The sequence below is a fragment of the Lepidochelys kempii genome, chromosome 8 (assembly GCF_965140285.1).
Source record: "Lepidochelys kempii isolate rLepKem1 chromosome 8, rLepKem1.hap1, whole genome shotgun sequence".
NCBI classification, from domain to species: Eukaryota; Metazoa; Chordata; order Testudines; family Cheloniidae; genus Lepidochelys; species Lepidochelys kempii.
The window spans coordinates 47,304,926-47,323,753 of NC_136387.1; the positions used below are offsets into that span (position 1 = coordinate 47,304,926).

General features: G+C 48.1%; 1 protein-coding gene across 4 annotated transcripts in view; it reads left to right on the top strand.

Moving 5' to 3' along the window:
• RXRG (retinoid X receptor gamma) overlaps positions 1–18,828 on the top strand; it is a 116,436-nt gene that overhangs the window by 85,208 nt on the left and 12,400 nt on the right. For all 4 annotated transcript variants that reach the window (XM_073358200.1, XM_073358199.1, XM_073358202.1 and 1 more), the window contains exons 3-4: positions 8,923–9,067; positions 9,824–10,003. In XM_073358200.1, coding sequence (XP_073214301.1) covers positions 8,923–9,067; positions 9,824–10,003 — 325 coding nt within the window. The remainder of the gene's footprint in view (positions 1–8,922; positions 9,068–9,823; positions 10,004–18,828) is intronic.

The window sequence follows — 18,828 nt, forward strand, 5'->3', positions numbered from 1 at the left end:
TCAAAGCACTTGATGAAGGAAGTCGGTATCATTGTCGCCATTTTACAGATGGAGAAACTGAGGCCCACAGCAATAAAGTGACATGTCTAAGGTTACTCAGTGGCAGAGCCAGGATTAGAACCCAGGTCTCCAAAGTCTCAGCATCCTAGCCACGAGGCCACAGTAGGATCACATGTAAAAATTGGGAGGGCAGTTGTGTGTCTCACCTCATCCTTGGTGGGACCCCTGCTAGAATATTGTGTGTGTGTGGAACAACTGAAAATAAGGGAGTGGAAAATAATATAAAGATTCAAGAGGCTAAGACTGAGGAAGCTATATTTATATAGTCCAGAAAAGAGAGGACTCTGGGGCCAGAGAGGATAACCACGTATAAATAGCTTCAAGGTAACATAAATGGAAAAAGAGAATTATGCTCAGATGATGGCAGGACAAAGGCTAATGGCCTGAAACTAAAAGGGAAGCTTAGGCTGCATATTAGGTAAATGTCTGTAAGTGTAAGAGAAAGCAGGTGGTAGAAAGGGTTCCTGAGGGAGGTGGTACAGGGAATATGACTACAGAGAAGCAAGGACAAGTTGGTTGAGATTGTTCTATAGGGTTTTGAGATCCTCAAATGCAAATTACTACAGAAATGCAAAATTTTAAGTTGCTTGTAACATGAGCTACTTGGAATCTTTTATGTCAAAACTCTCCCTCCCCTCCCCCAATGAAAAATGGCCATTTTCCAAACCCCAGACTTCAGTTTTATTTTAAATGTCGTTAATCAAAATGTAAAAATGTGAAATATATTCTTTCCCCTCTCCTGTGGAATGTAGCGGGGTGAAATATATCTGGGGTTCTTTTTTCCTTTTGTGGCTCTGTCGCTTTTTCAAAACGGCCTCAATTTGTGAACAGCGACAGAATGGCAAGAGAACAAATGAAAAAGTGGGGAAAACGAAGCGAACCTGGATATTATTCATTCTATTACAGTGGGGGAGGGGAGGGCAAAAAGATGAGGGGAAAGGGAATATTAGGAATTTAGTCCATATTAAAATTTTAAAAAATCAGAAAAATATGAAATTGTTCTGTCAAGCCTGGAAAGGCACCCAATGGTGACATTTCTACATTTTCCCTTTAGAAAAAAAAAAAAAAAAACGAAAAACAAAAACTAGCTCTACTCCTAACAGTAGCATCCAAGTGTTAGAATATAAATATCTGGGGCCAGATCCTTGACCCTGCTGAGCCAGCTCGGTGCCATTCCTATTGCAGCAATGCTGATTTAAAGCTGCCAAAGGTTTCCGTACACCTTTGGGATGAGCTGTGGAATGAAGGTCCTGATCGCTTGAGGTTCTTGGAAGTCCCATAGTGCCTTTCAGAAGGGTTGTGGCATCCAGGGATTCTTCCAGACCTACTCTACAGTAGGGGGGAGAATTCCACCCAAGGGGTTTGTTGGCATGAGGAGGGACAGGCAGAGGATGCGTCAGAGGGACAGCAAGTGGTGGGGAAAGCTGTCACATCTCCTCTTGAACTTCAGCTCGCTCCAGCTACTGCCAAGGAATGGGGGAAGTGACTGGACACTGCTTTGGATCTGCACACGGAGCTGCCTGCCTGATGTGTGGCCCGGGGCGAGACATGTTGGAAGGGCCAGGAGAGCCATTTTTGACAGTTACCGCCATGAAAGGCCAGACATCCAGCTGGGACTGGAGGTGGGGTTGAGGGGAGGGGCAGAGCCATCAGGGACCTCAGGAAAAGCAAGATGGTGGTGTGGGTTAAGGTGGACACTTTGTGAGAGTGGAAACCAGTGTGCAGGAATGGGGACACTTCAGACCTATGTTTCCTACTGCCCCACACTTTGAATTTGGAAGCCCATGAAAATATTGTTCCACCCATAAGCATGTTAGCCATAGTGTCTTGGTCAAATTGCATCCAGGTTAATTTCATCCTGCTTGCCTAAATTTCTTCTGTAATTTCAAGTAGAAGAGTCTTCTTCACTTACTGGCCTAAATACTTGTATAGCCTTGCATTCTTAACCAGCTGCTGGCCTGCACCCCAGATGTGGCTGCATTTCAGTGACAGGTGAATGATTATATTTTACAGTAGGATATTTCAGGATGAAAGTTGCTACTGTTACTTTACTGGGGCAGAGCTACTGTCAAACTTTATTACACAGGGGGAAAAAAATGGGAGTTTGAGTCCTTTCCTTCAGCGCCTAGGATAAATCCAGAAGCAGCTTCTCTGATCAGGGCAGCAGATCTAACCTGTCATGTTGAGTTAGCAACTCCGAAGAGCACACTTCACTTGTGTTCCCGCTAACAGAATGAGACAGCTGGACCTCAGGGATTCAGCAGGCAGGCTGCTAATGGATTTGGGTTCAAGCAGTTGTCCCAAATATCACACATCATTGCACTTAAAATGCAGGAACCAAGCTCCAAAGACATTGATGGCTAAAACCTATCCCCGCCCTTTGCTGCTGTTGTGATCTATGAGTGCAGCCAAAGAGAGGAAATACCCACCCCCATATAACATTTAAAAACCTAAAGAATTCCTCTCTGTTCAGTGTCCTGGTGAGAGAAAGCCACCAAGGGAGGTTCTCTTGTTCTTTCCACTTTTTGAATGAGGTTAGGGCTCAGCACACTTGGGTTTATTACTGTCCATTCATGGGGGCGAGTCCTCTGTCAGGCAGAATGTTTCTTGGGAACAGGGGTGGTCAAAGAATTTCAGCCAACCTTTTTCCAGTCTTCTCCTTCACTCCTTAAAACAGCAATGTAAGATCGTCAAGTCTAGGTTGGTGATCTAATTGATTGCCTCGGGTGACGTGGATTGGATGGCAAAAGTATCACAGGGCTATCACTGCTTGAAACATTGCTTGATGAGGTGTTCAAAAGTTTGCAGTCCATTTCCACAGTCACAAACAGGATTGTGCTTCAGTCCTCATTTATGGTGGGGGCAGGCACATCTGCCAATGCAATGTGCAGTGATGGTTCAAAATTGATTATGGGCATGAAAAGCCCATTTTTTTTCAATGAAAAATGACTTTTTCACAACACAGAAATTTTCACGAGGAACATTCCATTTTTAATCATTTTTCGTTTGGTTTTTGTTGGTCTTTGAGGGGGTCAACAAGCATGTGGACCAAGGGGATCCAGTGGATATAGTGTACTTAGATTTTCAGAAAGCCTTTGACAAGGTCCTTCACCAAAGGCTCTTAGGCAGAGTAAGCTGCCACGGGATAAGAGGGAAGGTGCTCTCATGGGTGGGTAACTGGTTAAAAGATAGGAAACAAAGGGTAGGTATAAATGGTCAGTTTTCAGAATGGAGAGAGGTAAATAGTGGTGTCCTCCAGGGATCTGTTCTGGGACCAGTCCTAGTCAACATATTCATAAATGATCTGGAAAAAGGGGTAAACAGTGAGGTGGCAAAATTTGCAGATGATATAAAATTACTAAAGATCGTTAAGACCCAGGCAGACTGTGAAGAGCTACAAAAGAATCTCTCAGAACTGGGTGACTGGGCAACAAAATGGCAGATTAAATTTAATGTTGATAAATGCAAAGTAATACACATTGGAAAGCATAATCCCAACTATATGTATAAAATGATGGGGTCTAAATTAGCTGTTACCACTCAAGAAAGAGATCTTGGAGTCATTGTGGATAGTTCTCTGAAAACATCCACTCAATGTGCAGCGGCAGTCAAAAAAGCTAACAGAATGCTGGGAATAATTAAGAAAAGGATAGATAATAGGACAGAAAATATCATGTTGCCTCTATATAAATCCATGGTATGCCCACATCTTGAATACTGTGTGCAGATGTGATCACCCCATCTCAAAAAAGATATATTGGAATTGGAAAAGGTTCAGAAAAGGGCAACAAAAATTATTAGGGGTATGGAATGGATTCTGTATGAGGATAGATTAATAAAACTGGGACTTTTCAGCTTAGAAAAGAGACGGCTAAGCGGAGATATGATTGAGCTCTATAAAATCGTGACTGATGTAGAGAAAGTAGATAAGGAAGTATTGTTTACTACTTCTCATAACACAAGAACTAGGGGTCACCAAATGAAATTAATAGGCAGCAGGTTTAAAACAAATAAAAGGAAATATTTCTTCACACAATGCACAGTAAACCTGTGGAACTCCTTGCCAGAGGATGTTGTGAAGACCAAGACCATAACAGAGTTCAAGAAAGAACTAGATAAATTCATGGAGGATAGGTCCATCAATGGCCATTAGCCAGGATGGGCAGGAATGGTGTCCCTAGCCTCTGTTTGCCAGAAGCTGGGAATGAGTGATGCGGGATGGATCACTTGATGATTACCTGTTCTGTTCATTCCCTCTGGGGCACCTGGCACTGGCCACTGTCGGAAGACAGGATATTGGGCTAGATGGACCTTTAGTCTGACTCAGTAGGACCATTCTTATGTTCTTAAAAACCAAAACCCTGGAAAACTTTTGGTTTTCCAAAACTAGGGTAAATTATTTTCAATTTTTCAATGAAAACTGGAAAAACGTTGACAAAACTGAAAAATGTTCTTCATCTTTGAAAATTGGTAAAAAAAAATTGGGATTTGAAAATGTTTTTGGTTTAAGAAGGGAACTTTCACAGAAAGGGCATTTTATTCACAAATCACCATCATTATGGACTGGAACTCCATCAGCCACTGAACAATTAATGCTCTGATTGTCTGATGGATAAAATGCTTCAGTGCTAAGCCATTAGCATTTAAAACTGTAAGCAGCAAACGCTTAGCCAGTTTCCTAAATGCTAAGATGCTCTTGGAGTCAGGATTTAAATTCCAGCTACAGAACGGTGTCCATGCTGCTTGCATATGTGTAGTGTTAGAAACAGGTGAATTCTCTTGCCTCTGGTATGTCGGATTATCACTCATGTCTGCTTGCTTGCCTGGAGCTTGCACATGTGCTGATCTGCTCCTGTGGCAGCTTGTCATTTTCCTTCTTGAACCCTGCCTGGAATGTGCACTCTGACCTGCACAAAGGAAAGCTCTCTAGATGTAGCAGGCAGCGCACTCAGAAGAGAGCAGGCTGGCTGCTCCAAGCCCCTTCGGAAAGCCCTGGAGGGATACGAGAGACACCTGTGTCTCTGAACAAGTCCTGCAGCTATTGCAAGAGGAGGGGTTCATCATTGGAGCGTACACGTCTGCCATTCGCCTGTGCTTGGGTCTCGTGGATACGGAGGCTATGGATGCTTGACACATTTTACACAGATGACCTGCCAGCCCGGGGGGTGCATTCCACAAACTCATCTGCTGCAAGCTGAAGCACTGCCATAGTCAACAGTTCAGGTTTAGAGCACAGTGAGAGAACACAGGGACATCACAAGTGACAGAACACATGCTAGAGCTTTATCCTGTGTTAATTCATAGATCCAAAATGTGCCCATCCACTGAAGGATGTAAACTGGCTGTCATGCTATGTTCTCAGTATGAAAGTGCTATGGCTCTGCAGCCTGGAAAAGGTCTTCCCAACTACTGATGTTTCAAACTGAGCTGAGCCATAACAAGAGGAGGATTCAGACATGCTCAAAGCATTTTCTCTAAAAGAAGAAAAGTCCATTTCAGCAGCTCTAGAGTTCATAGAATCATAGAATATCAGGATTGGAAGGGACCTCAGGAGGTCATCGAGTCCAACCCCCTGCTCAAAGCAGGACCAATCCCCAACTAAATCATCCCAGCCAGGGCTTTGTCAAGCCTGACCTTAAAAACCTCAAAGGAAGGAGATTCCACCACCTCCCTAGATAACCCATTCCAGTGCTTTACCACCCTCCTAGTGAAAAAGTTTTTCCTAATATCCCACCTAAACCTCCCCCACTGCAACTTGAGACCATTACTCCTTGTTCTGTCATCAGCTCCCACTGAGAACAGTCAAGATCCATCCTCTTTGGAACCCCCTTTCAGGTAGTTGAAAGCAGCTATCAAATCCCCTCTCATTCTTCTCTTCTGAAGACTAAACAATCCCAGTTCCCTCAGCCTCTCCTCATAAGTCACGTGTTCCAGTCCCCTAATCATTTTTGTTGCTGTCCGCTGGACTCTTTCCAATTTTTCCACATCCTTCTTGTAGTGTGGGGCCCAAAACTGGACACAGTACTCCAGATGAAGCCTCACCAATGTCAAATAGAGGGGAACGATCATGTCCCTCAATCTGCTGACAATGCCCCTACATATACATCCCAAAATGTCATTGGCCTTCTTGCAACAAGGGCACACTGCTGACTCATATCCAGCTTCTCGTCCACTGTCACCCCTAGGTCCTTTTCTGCAGAACTGCTGCCGAGCCATTTGCTCCCTAGTCTGTAGCGGTGCATTGGATTCTTCCGTCCTAAGTGCAGGACTCTGCACTTGTCCTTGTTGAACCTCATCAGATTTCTTTTGGCCCAATCCTCTAATTTGTCTAGGTCCCTCTGTATCCTATCCCTACCCTCCACTGTATCTACCACTCTTCCCAGTTTAGTGTCATCTGCAAACTTGCTGAGGATGTAATCCACACCATCCTCCAGATCATTTATGAAGATATTGAACAAAACCAGCCCCAGGACCGACCCTTGGGGCACTCCACTTGATACCGGCTGCCAACTAGACATGGAGCCATTGATCACTACCCATTGAGCCCGACAGTCTAGCCAACTTTCTATCCACCTTATGGTCCATTCATCCAGCCCATACTTCTTTAACTTGCTGGCAAGAATACTGTGGGAGACCATGTCAAAAGCTTTGCTAAAGTCAAGGACAACATGTCCACCGCTTTCCCCTCATCCACAGAGCCAGTTATCTCGTCATAGAAGGCAATTAGATTAGTCAGGCATGACTTGCCCTTCGTGAATCCATGCTGACTGTTCCTGATCACTTTCCCTTCCTCTAAGTGCTTCAGAATTGATTCCTTGAGAACCTGCTCCATGATTTTTCCAGGGACCGAGGTGAGGTTGACTGGCCTGTAGTTCCCAGGATCCTCCTTCTTCCCTTTTTTAAAGATGGGCACTACATTAGCCTTTTTCCAGTCGTCCGGGACTTCCCAGGATCGCCATGAGTTTTCAAAGATAATGGCCAGTGGCTCCGCAATCACATCCGCCACATCCTTTAGCACTCTCGGATGCAGCGCATCCGGCCCCATGGACTTGTGCTCGTCCAGCTTTTCTCAATAGTCCAAAACCACTTCTTTCTCCACAGAGGGCTGGTCACCTCCTCCCCATGCTGTGCTGCCCAGTGCAGTAGTCTGGGAGCTGACCTGAGCTGAGTTAAAAGCAGCCTGACAATAACAAACTTCACAGGAACTGGGGGGAAAGTGACTGAGATAGAAAGCAGAGCTGGGCACAATCAGGAATCAAACCTGCACATCCAAACACTCTAGGGGTATTTGAATTTGGAGCTAAATTTTGCAAATGACCCTTCATTTCTATAATGGACCAAACCAAAACCATGGCTCCAAAGACTCCTGTGCTTTGGAGTTATCCATTGCCTTCATGCTGTTTCGGACCACCTCTGTTCCAGGATTGGTGTATATACATAAATAAAGCAAGTTACGCTTAGGCTAGGCCTGAATTCCATTTGCCAATTTCTCCTCCACTGGAAGCTGACCTGCATAACCCCAGACCCTCCACCACTTGGCAGGTGGGGCAATATTGACAAGATCATTAACTTCTTAAAGGGGGGTGCATGTGTAAATGTATGTGGTTTTGCTTTTATTTCTTCAAGGTGCAGGCTAGAGTGGGTCAAAAGTTGAACTAATTTCATGAAAAAATTCAGAGGGTTTTTATTTTCAAACATTGTTCAAAATGGAGCCTTGTTTCAATTTTTTTAAAAAAATATTCTCACTTTTTTAATCAAATATTATTTCAAATTTTTGCATGAGAAAATGGCATTAAAATGGTGTAAAAATTGGTGTATCAAAAACCTTGTTGTTGATGTATGAAGAAGTTTGAAATGTCAATAAAAAGGAGAGCTGGCTGGAACATTTTTGACCCAATTTCATTTGTATTACCAATGTAATACACTATTACATTGAAGCTGAAAAAACTCTCTGGCGAGGAATTTGTTTCTGCTAAGTTTTCCTCTGGAAGGTTTTTTGGGTCCAGGGCAATCTGGTGAGTGTGGTCATTTCTGAGTGGAAAGACAGAGGCTATGTCTACACTACTGCAGGATCGACGCTGCTGCGATCGATGCACCAAGGGTTGATTTTTAGTGGGTCTTGTGAAGACCTGCTAAATTGACAGCAGAATGCTCTCCAGTCGACTCCAGTACTCCACCAGGAACGAGAAGATGAAGGTAAGGCAATGGGAGAGCATCTCCCGTCGACCTAGTGTGGTGTAGACACGTAGCTGGAGTAACTTAGGTTGACTTACCATGGTAGTGTAGATGTAACCAGAGTCTCACTCTATAACCCAGAGGCTGGGGTATGGGCAGATCAGATTCAGATGTTTGAGTCAGAGTGATCCAGGATGTAGACCTGGGCTCTGAATCAGGCAGAGCAGCGGCTTGGCATGTGGGTCTCCCCCTGCCCCATGTCCCAAGCACCTGTTTGTACTGTGCTGTGTTTGGAGCCCTTGACCCCAAAAACTTTCCTGAATTGAAAATATCCCGAAGGTTTTGTTTTCGTTCCTCGTGAGGAACAAACGACATTTCGAAACCTTGAAAATTGTCGCCAAATGGAATTGGTGTCCTCCAGACAGCTCTCATCAAAATTCACTAAACTTTTCATGAAAAATTGCAACAATGATCTTTTTCTTTTTAAACCTTTTTATTAAATAAAAGACTGTTTTGTAATAAAAACACTTTTTCAGGAGAAAGGCCAACCAGGTCTAACTGAAAATATGTCCTGAGATGTATCTGGACAGCCCCTAGCACAATGTTTAGATCTTTGGACACTACTGCAATGTGAATCTTAAATAACCATAATACAGGCTTGTCTCTTGTAAATTCCTCTTTTTCTAGCTCAATGTCATGAACAATGTCAGCAGCTCTGAAGACATTAAGCCCCTGCCAGGCCTCCCAGGGATTGGAAACATGAATTATCCCTCCACTAGCCCAGGGTCCCTGGCCAAACACATCTGTGCAATCTGCGGGGACAGATCATCAGGTACATGATTCCGATTCACTATTTCAGTGGAGCAGCTTTAAGCAAAGCGAGCCTTCCCTGGGCCTTGATGAGAAATTTGCATAAGAAGTAACACTAACGAGGTTTGCTGAGGGATCTTGCTAGAAAATACTGATGCCACAAATAACACGACTGGATTTATTTTGCAAATTTCCTGCACACAGCTCTGTCAATGCACCTTGCCCCTGAGTAGTAGCATTATTGTTTTACCAAGGCACCTCACTACCGAGCCCTCTAGCGCACGCTGCTCTTCCTGTTCTGGGCCCCTAGCGGGCATTGTACCAACGCACCTCAATCCTGGTGGGAAGTATCCCAGACCATTTCTGCCCCCAGTCCTGTCTCCCTCCCAACCATCCCTGTCACTGCACCTCAGTCCTGGCCTGCAGCACTCGCTATTTTTCCAGGATGAGACTCTGTGCAATGTGTACTAATGCACCTCCACTGCAGTCTGCAATAGCCCAGCTAGTCCAATCCAGGGTCTCTCTTGGCCTCGCTAAGTATGCTGAACGCTGCCCGTTTCTGTGCTGGTTTTGTGAAGTGCACAAACGGGGACTAGGCCGAGACCAGCAAAAAGCATTTCTGCTGCCACTCAAAGTCAGGACTAAAAAGCAAGTCTCCAAAACTGCATCGGTAGAGCCAGTCCAAACTCCTCCCCCATCGGTCTTATTTAAAGGGAACCTCTGACTAGGGGAAAAAGACAGTACGCTGATCTGTGACTTCTGCTCCTCGTGTTCTCAGGGAAGCACTACGGGGTGTACAGCTGTGAAGGCTGTAAAGGGTTCTTCAAGAGGACGATAAGAAAGGACCTTATCTACACGTGCCGCGATAACAAAGACTGTCTAATAGACAAGCGTCAGCGCAACCGCTGCCAGTACTGCCGCTATCAGAAGTGCCTGGCTATGGGTATGAAGAGAGAAGGTAGGTCGTCATAGACTCCGGGGTGGGTGTATAAATACGCGTGCTGGGCGTTAGTGTGAGGAAGACGTGGCCCCCTCATTACCTTCCAGGACTTGTGGCAGTCCCGACAGCAGCAGGTGGTCTTTCAGGAGAGCTTTAGAGACAGTGTGAGGACCCACCCTTTCCTCAGCCCCTAGCTGTGCAGGCAGCCAAAGCACCGCCTCCTCTCGGACGTGGCGCTCCGGGTCCCAGTTCTGCTCCAAAGGTTCAGGCAGAGCGTCCTCTCATACTGCTCCATGGATGTGTCAGCCCTTGGCTGGTTCTAATTCTCATAGCAACCCAAGCTCTCTCCTTTCCGGAAAGGTAGACAGTGGCCTCCCAGAGGCATCTAAAATCTGTAACAGGGTTCATCACAGCTTCATGCCCTGAGGGATTCCTCTCAGCAGACCCACACACAGGGGAAACCCATCACCGAGGGTTTCCTCCCCTGGTATGTGTCTGCAACAACCATCAGTTTAGTCATTACCAGGGAGCATTAGAGATAAAACAGGAGTCTCTGCAGCTAGTGCTAAAGGACTAAAGCCCAGAGCGTGAAGGTGTTTAGGTGCCTAACTCCCATGGGGGCATCCCTTCGGAGTTAGGTGCCTAAATACCTTTGAGGATCTGGACCTATGGCCACGAGGTGGGAACTGTAGCAAGACGACTCGCATCCTCTGTGGATCAGGCACTGAGCACATGCCACATAAGTTGCGCTGGCTCTGCATGCCCCAGCCATTTCTCAGAGGCCTATGTTAGATCAGCCCTTAGGCTGCTCTACATGTAGAAATTGGCTTGCAGGTAATGAGACTGTGCTAGGCCTTTCCTTTCACACACTGCGCTGATGTCTCAGGTTCAAGCGCCCTGTGACTTTCCCAATGTTCGTCTTGTCCTCCAGCCCTGGCTCTCATTATCAGAGAGGGAGGGAGTGGTGTTTAATGAGGATGAGGACAAGGTCAGGAGGGGCCATTTTAGGGAGGGGAAAGGTAATCTGTGTGGACGGTCACAGGATGAGGAGGCAGGGTGCGGTCATTGAGGGAGATGGTGAGGAGGGGAGGGGAAGAGCTAAGTGGTGGGAAAGAATTGGGGTGGGGAAGGAGGGTCCAATGGAGTTCAGATGAGGAGGAGTGGGAAGGGGTTAGAATATCATGTTGGGTGTTAAGAAGCCCACCGTTCTTGGGGGTCAACTTGGGATGTGAGAAAAGGTGGGGTCATGGCTGGAGACTCCTGCTGCAGGGGTTCGGTGAGTACCAAGGAGCAGGAGATGAAAAGCTCATGGGTGACTGTGATCTCATCTGAGATGGAGTGAGCGTTCCAGAGGGGGCAAGAGGGATGGAGGGAGGGCAGGGACGCGGGTCAGGTTGCCAAGGCAGGCGCCAGTGGGGCAGAGGGAAAGCGTATGAGAGGTGGGAACCGCTGGAGGGGGCAGCTAGGCTGAGTCAGGTGATACTGGAGGTGAAGGAGGGTGTGGAGGTGGGATGGGGAGTGGTAGGGAAGGGGAATGAGACGGGGAGATAGGGCCAAAGGGAGGAGTAAAGCTGGGAGGGGGGTGGGAGGAGAAGTGGGCAGTGCAGCAGAGGATGTGAGAGAGTCCAGGGCATTGTGGACATTGCTCAGATTGGTTCATCGCCCCTATGACTCAGCACCGATCGCCCAGGTAGAGAAACCATGAAGCGGTGGCTTCCTGTCAATGAAGCAGGCTGAAAATCAGTTATGCAGAATCAGGCAGGCAGGCAGAGCTTTGCTAATGCGGGGCATGATCAACTAAGGAACACATTAATTATGAGGTGAGTGTGTCAAGTAATAAGGCAGGGAATTAATTATGCAAAGACCAGCTCAAATAGGCAGGAAAGGGGAAATGTGCAAAGCAGAAATCCAACTGCTGGGCACTGAGTCAATGGGGCAGGGAGTTACCTGGTCAGGCCGTCTGGGAGATTAGTGAGTGTCCCGTGGCTGATTGGAGCAGTTATGGAGAGAAGCAGGCAGCCAGTGGGTGCAGTGATGGTGGCTGTGTCTCAGACAAGCCCTGTAAAGGGAGGTGCAGCTAGGCCAGCTGCACGTTTGTGCAGGGGCAGCATGGCCATTGCTCCACCCCTCCAGGAGGTGTCACATCCCCTCTCTATGTGTGCTGAGCCAGCCCTCCCTTCTCTCCTCCTCAGGGGGAGCCTTGTGCTGCAGGCAGAGCTAGGAGGGAGCAGCCCCTGTGCCCCAAGCAGGGCTGGAACCGCTGGGCTAAGGCGCTGGGCAGAAGCACAAGACGGAGGAGAATTCATGCACCTGCTTCTTCACCCTTGCACGGCCATGCAGGCAGCTGGGCACAATCTGGCCATGAGTCAGGAATGTTAATAGAGGGCTTGTTCCAAAGCCCGTTGAAGTCAGTGCAAAGATTCCCATAGACTTCACTGGGCTTTGGATCTGGCCTTTAACCAGTTGCAATGCACGCTATGTTGACCTTTCAGCCAGCATTGCAGCCTTGTACAGGTGCACTGTGGGGACGAAGCCCGTACCTGCAAAGCTAGGAGGCCTGTATTTGTGCTCACGGATACATACGGTTACCCTCCGCTGCATACTCTAAGCAAACAGCGGTTGCAGACTGTTGGGCGTCTGAGCACAGGGCGAAAGGAGCATGCTGCCCTTTCCTGCGTCTGCACACTGCGAGAGCACAAATGTCTGATGACTCTTCATGCTCTATCTACAAAAATAGCTGCTGTCAGAGCACCGAGCTGAGCCACTTCCAGCTGGAACAACGCAATGAGCCACACAGCTCAGCCCAGCTGAGATCTGGCCCCGTGAGAGCCTGCACTTTGTTCTCCTTGTCCCTTTCCATTGTTTTTGGTGAGAACCCTGTTGCTATAGTTTCAAAAGACTCCCTTTCTTCTCCAGCCCAGAGCCCATGTCTGGAGATACTTGGGGATGCAAATAACTCAGGAGTAGCATCCTTCCACTTCAGCAAAGCGACTGAGGCTGTGTGCACTTCCCCAGCTCTGCTGAGCCGCCAGAGCAGAGTTCTGCTCCAGTGACTCTCCTTTCAAAGGTTTCAGAGGAGCAGCCTTGTTAGTCTGTATCCACAAAAAGAAAAGGAGGACTTGTGGCACCTTAGAGACTAGCACATTTATTTGAGCATAAGCTTTCATGAGCTACAGCTCACTTCATCGGATGCATACAGTGGAAAATACAGTGGGGAGGCTTATATACATAGAGAACATGAAACAGTGGGTGTTACCATACACACTGTAACAAGAGCGATCAGGTAAGGTGAGCTATTACCAGCAGGAGAGCGGGGGAGGGGGAGAAACCTTTTGCAGTGATAATCAAGGTGGGCCATTTCCAGCAGTTGACAAGAATGTCTGAGGAACAGTGGTGGGGGAGGGAGGGGAATAAACATGGGGAAATAGTTTTACTTTGTGTAATGACCCATCCACTCCCAGTCTTTATTCAAGCCTAAGTTAATTGTATCCAGTTTGCAAATTAATTCCAATTCAGCAGTCTCTCCTTGGAGTCTGTTTCTGAAGTTTTTTTGTTGAAGAATTGCCACTTTTAGGTCTGTAATCGAGTGACCAAAGAGATTGAAGTGTTCTCTGACTGGTTTTTGAATAATATTTATAATTATAAATAGTTATAATAGTTATAATAATAACTTATATAATAATAACTTATATAATAATAACTTAATAATAGTTATAATAATTATAATAGTTATAATTCTTGATGTCTGATTTGTGTCCATTTATTCTTTTACGTAGAGACTGTCCAGTTTGGCCAATGTACATGGCAGAGGGGCATTGCTGGCACATGATGGCATATATCACATTGGTAGATGTGCAGGTGAACGAGCCTCTGATAGTGTGGCTGATGTGATTAGGCCCTATGATGGTGTCCCCTGAATAGATATGTGGACACAGTTGGCAACGGGCTTTGTTGCAAGGATAGGTTCCTGGGTTAGTGGTTCTGTTGTGTGGTATGTGGTTGTTGGTGAGTATTTGCTTCAGGTTGGGGGGCTGTCTGTAGGCAAGGACTGGCCTGTCTCCCAAGATCTGTGAGAGTGATGGGTCGTCCTTCACGATAGGTTGTAGATACATGATGATGCGTTGGAGAGGTTTTAGTTGGGGGCTGAAGGTGACGGCTAGTGGCGTTCTGTGATTTTCTTTGTTAGGCCTGTCCTGTAGTAGGTAACTTCTGGGTACTCTTCTGGCTCTGTCAATCTGTTTCTTCACTTCAGCAGGTGGGTACTGTAGTTGTAAGAATGCTTGATAGAGATCTTGAGTGTTCTCCACCCCTACCTTCAGAAGCATATTCCCTTTTAAAGCAGGCATGAACAGCCAGCCAGCTTCACAGGTGTCTCCTGGTGTAGGGAAAAGACAGAGCCAGCTGGTATTTATAGAACACCACACAAATAGGTAGGTGGGTGCCGTACAACCCTGGCCGTTTCAAACCTGTTGTTATCCTCCCTGGGCAGGCAGAGTTGCTCTGTAGTGCCCCCTGCAGGGCCACATATGGTATTGCAGCCGTTCTCCACCTTTGTTGGCAAACTCTGGCCACTGACTTGGGGCAGGGGACGCTTGGCATCAGTCTATGGACAGAAACCGCAATTCAGGATTCATCTGTCTGCACCTTTAAACAAAGGGAAAAATTATCTTTCAAAATACAAGAGCTTAGCTGCGGTGCTTAGGGCAAGGCCCTAGCCTGGACCTGGGTTCTGGGTTAACTCTGAGGAGCAAATCCTCTCACCCAGTCTCACCCAGCCCTGACACTGCATTCTTATCTGGCCTATTGGTTCTGGACTGGTCAGTATTTCCTTCTCTGGAAGATTGTGTTGCTGGTCACCTAGTCTGAGTGGATTTTCCTTGGGTGGAGTGTGTCAGGGCACTGATGGCTCCAGCCTGGGGGTGGAGAAGGCCTGATAGACCCTGTGACACTTGCCTCTTCTCTCCCTTTGACGGAGTAGAAGGATAGAGTGACCTTCCACCACTGACCAGCTCTGCCACTCTGGTCTCATTTCAGTTGTGGGGGGTAGTGTGCGGGGGCTGCGTGGTGCTGGTGGCCTGTGATATACAGGAGGTCAGAGCACATGATCCGGTCATCCCTTCTGGCCTTAATTGCTGTGACTCTGCGACACTGGTGTCAAGGGCGATTGTGCCTTACAGCATAGCCCGTTTCCGGCTCAGGGCATGACTAGGTATGTTAGAACTGGATACCACTGTAGCAGGGACTGTGCAGGCCTCACAATGGCAGTAATACACTCGCAAAGAGCATGGTTGGTTGGTTAGCATTATCCTTGCTGCCCTTCAGAGCCCATCGGGGCTGATCCGAAACCAGCCAGTGGGGAGGGGGACACTGATGGGACAACCTACGAGAGACAGGATGCTCCTGCCCTTCTGGGGATGCGTTTGCTGCCACTGCAGTTCTTCCAGCTGCTGTTGTCATGGTAAGTGAGAGGCTCGGGCATGGATGCAGCCTGTGGCGTGTGAGGGCAGGCCCACGTCCCTGACCACCTCCTCTCTCTAGTACCCCCTGTGATTCTTTACACTGGAGGATGCCTGGGCTGAAAATCAGTGTAGCCAGCTGAGCTAGTGCAAGGGACCACACAGAAGAGGGCAAGGGGAGGGACAATCTTGGCGAGGTGGCCTTAGAGCCGGTCGGAGGGTAAGGCTGAACTGGAGCTTTGCCCTCTGTCTTTAGGCCACTCCTCTCGTTGCAGGGTGATTAATGATGCTCCGTCTCAGCGGCTTAGTGCAGCCACTGCCAGCGGGAGGTTACACTGCCAGTTGTGAATCAAAACCTAATTCAGAGCACAGCTCTCCGCGCCAGCCAGGTGCCAAGTGATTTCAAGGAGTTAGAAATTGCTGCTGCTTTCTTTTAAAGTAATGGTAAAGCCGACAGCAGGCTGCGTGCAGGGGGAATAAACTCCACAGACAGACAGCATGAGAAGGACTCTCCGGAGGATCTATGACGGGGCGGGCAAACTTTTTGGCCTGAGGGCCACATCGGGTTTCTGAAATTGTGTGGAGGGCTGGTTAGGGGAGGCTGTGCCTCCCCAAACAGCCAGGCATGGCTCGGCCCCCACCCCCCATCCGACCCCCCCCTCATCTCACCACCTGATGGCCCCCCCGGGACTCCTGCCCCATCCAACCCCCCCGTTCCCTGACGGCCCCCCAGGGACCACTGCCCCATCCACTCCCTCTGCTCTTGGTCCCCTGACTGCTCCCAGACCCTCCATCCCTAACTGCCCCCCGCCACCCCATCCACCCCCCCCTCCTTCCTGACTGCCCCCAGACCCCTTGCCTCTAACTGCCCTCTGCCCCTAACTTCCCCCCACCAGCCCATCCAACCCCCTCCTCTCCTTCCTGACTGCCCCCCGGGACCCCTGCCCCCATTCAACCCCCCTGTTCCCCTCCCTCTGACCGCCCCGACTCCTATCCACGCCCCTGATCACCCCCCAAACTCCCCTGTCCTCTGTCCAACCCCACTCTGGAGCTCCGGTGGCTGGCGGCACGGCTGTACCAGGACAGACAGCCGCCCCGCACAGCACAGAGCACCGGGTCAGGCCAGACTCTGCAGCCCTGCCGCCCAGAGCATTGTGCTGCGTGGTGGTGTGGCAGCGGGGGAGGGGCTGGGGGCTAGCCTCCCTGGCCGGGAGCTCAGGGGCCAGGCAGGACAGTCCCATGGGCTGGATGTGGCCCGTGGGCCATAATTTGCCTACCTCTGATCTATGAGATTTCCGGGGGGATTGCTGGAAATAGGCACTAGAGCTTCAGACAGGTTCCAGGACCTAGGGGACAGGAAGAAGTTGAATATGGGATCCCGAAGTGTCGGTGTTTGTGGGGCAATGTCAGCTTCCCATGAGACAGAGACAAGTGTTGCTTAGCAGAACTGGAAGCTATTGTTGGGTGAACCTCAGGAAGGTTGGAGTTTGGCCAAGCATCCAAAAGATCAGAAGCTGATCACAACCTTTCCCAAACTCTCTCAGGAGTCGGGGCCCCGCTGTGCTAGCTGCTGTGTACACACGGCCCCGCTCCAGAGAGTTTACAACCTAGGACCACAGGTGGATGGGCCAAGCAAGCCGATGGGAGAAGCACAAGGGAAGAGAGAGACCATTACGACTAAGGTAATAAGCAGCGATCACAGCACATCAGGAGTGAAAGCTTGACCTGAGTGAGGAAGGGTTCAATGGTTAGAGTTCTGGCCTGGGCAGTTAGACTGTGGTTCCAGTCTTGCTCCACCAGAGCCATTGTGTGTGCCCCAGGGTAAGCCACTAGGTTCTTGTCTAGAGGAAATTTACCAGTACAATTATAGCACTAGTCTGGAATAGGAGTATCCACACAGGGCATTATGCCAGTTATACCAGTATAACTATGGCAGCATAATTTATGCTGGTAAATTTCCCTGTGTACACAAGCCCTTGATCACTCTGTGCCTCAGTTTCCAATCTGTACAGTGGGGAAAACAGTACTTCCCAATTGCACAGGGATGTTGTAGAGATAAATACATTAGAGATAGAGGCGTTCAGATACTCCGGTGACAAGGGCTGCATAAGTATATTAGATAGATAGACCTTATTGAGGTGAATGAGAGTTTTGCCATTAACATCAACAGGGCCAGAATTACATCCCAGGTGGCTAACCTCCTAGGTCTCCGCAGCTGACTACAGATCTCACGAGAACAGACTTTCTGGTGAACCTTCATGTCCTTCCTCTTCCTGGTTGGGGGAGAAATGCCGTGAGAATGGGCTTTTCCATGGTAGCTTGGTGCATGCCTCTTGGCCGGAACCCAGGAGTGTAAAACCACATGGGAATAAAAACCAAAGAGAGCCGTAGATCATTTCAGAACAAGGCAGAGAGCTGAGAGAGGGCTTTTATTCCTACGGAGCTACTTGGGGAGCCTGGAGCTCCACTTGCTACAGAGGAGTTATGCTAGTTTATATCAGCGGGGCCTTGTGCTCTCCTTCCTTGGGCTGCTCCAGTTATTCATGTAGCTCCTCGTTCCAGGGCTCCCCTCCTGCTGGGTTACAAGGAGGATCTTGAGTCCATTGACTCACCTTCAGCCAGAAAAGGGAAAGCCAGCAGAATCAAGCTTTTCTGAAACCAGTTTACAAGAAGCCTTCTGCCCCATGGCTACTCATAGAAGTGGGCTCAGGTGTGCCAGAGCCATGTGATTAGTTAGCACACCCAGTTATGCATAGGAGAAGGTCAGGGCAGAGCTGATTCCAAGCGGCCGCACCACTTCTGTTGGAACCTGTGCCACGCAGATTATCGGTTACATCTCATTTGTTCCCGCAAAAAGGGGTGAGGAATGGGTGCTACATATCACCACCTCGCCCAGGAGTGCTGGAAGAGACCTTGCTAAAGCCCATTGCAAGAAATCTTCTCATTAGCCTTATCTCTTCAGAAAAGTAATTGTGCAGAAAAAAGTCGTATGTTAACATAACAATCTGGTCATAACCTGATCAGATCCCCAGGCCAGCCTTGCCCCACACCAGTGCTCTTGCTACAACTGTCCACAGGGTCACATGTGAAAAGAGCTCATCTTCCAGTGCACACACATCAAAATCAAAGCCAGGGCATCATTTAATTATCATTAGCATTGTTTTATGTCACACCGATGATGTCATTCTCTGTGTCCCTGCCCAACAGACATTAGATTAGACTGCTCAAAAGCAATACTTTAGTTGGACAAGTCAGTCTGTCTGTAAAACAGGAATATAATACAGTGGGTGTTGGGAGAACAAGTACATTAAAGATTGTGAGGTGCTCAGGTACTGTGAGGATGGGGTCATCTAATATCTAAGATAGAACTGATTTGGATAAATAAGA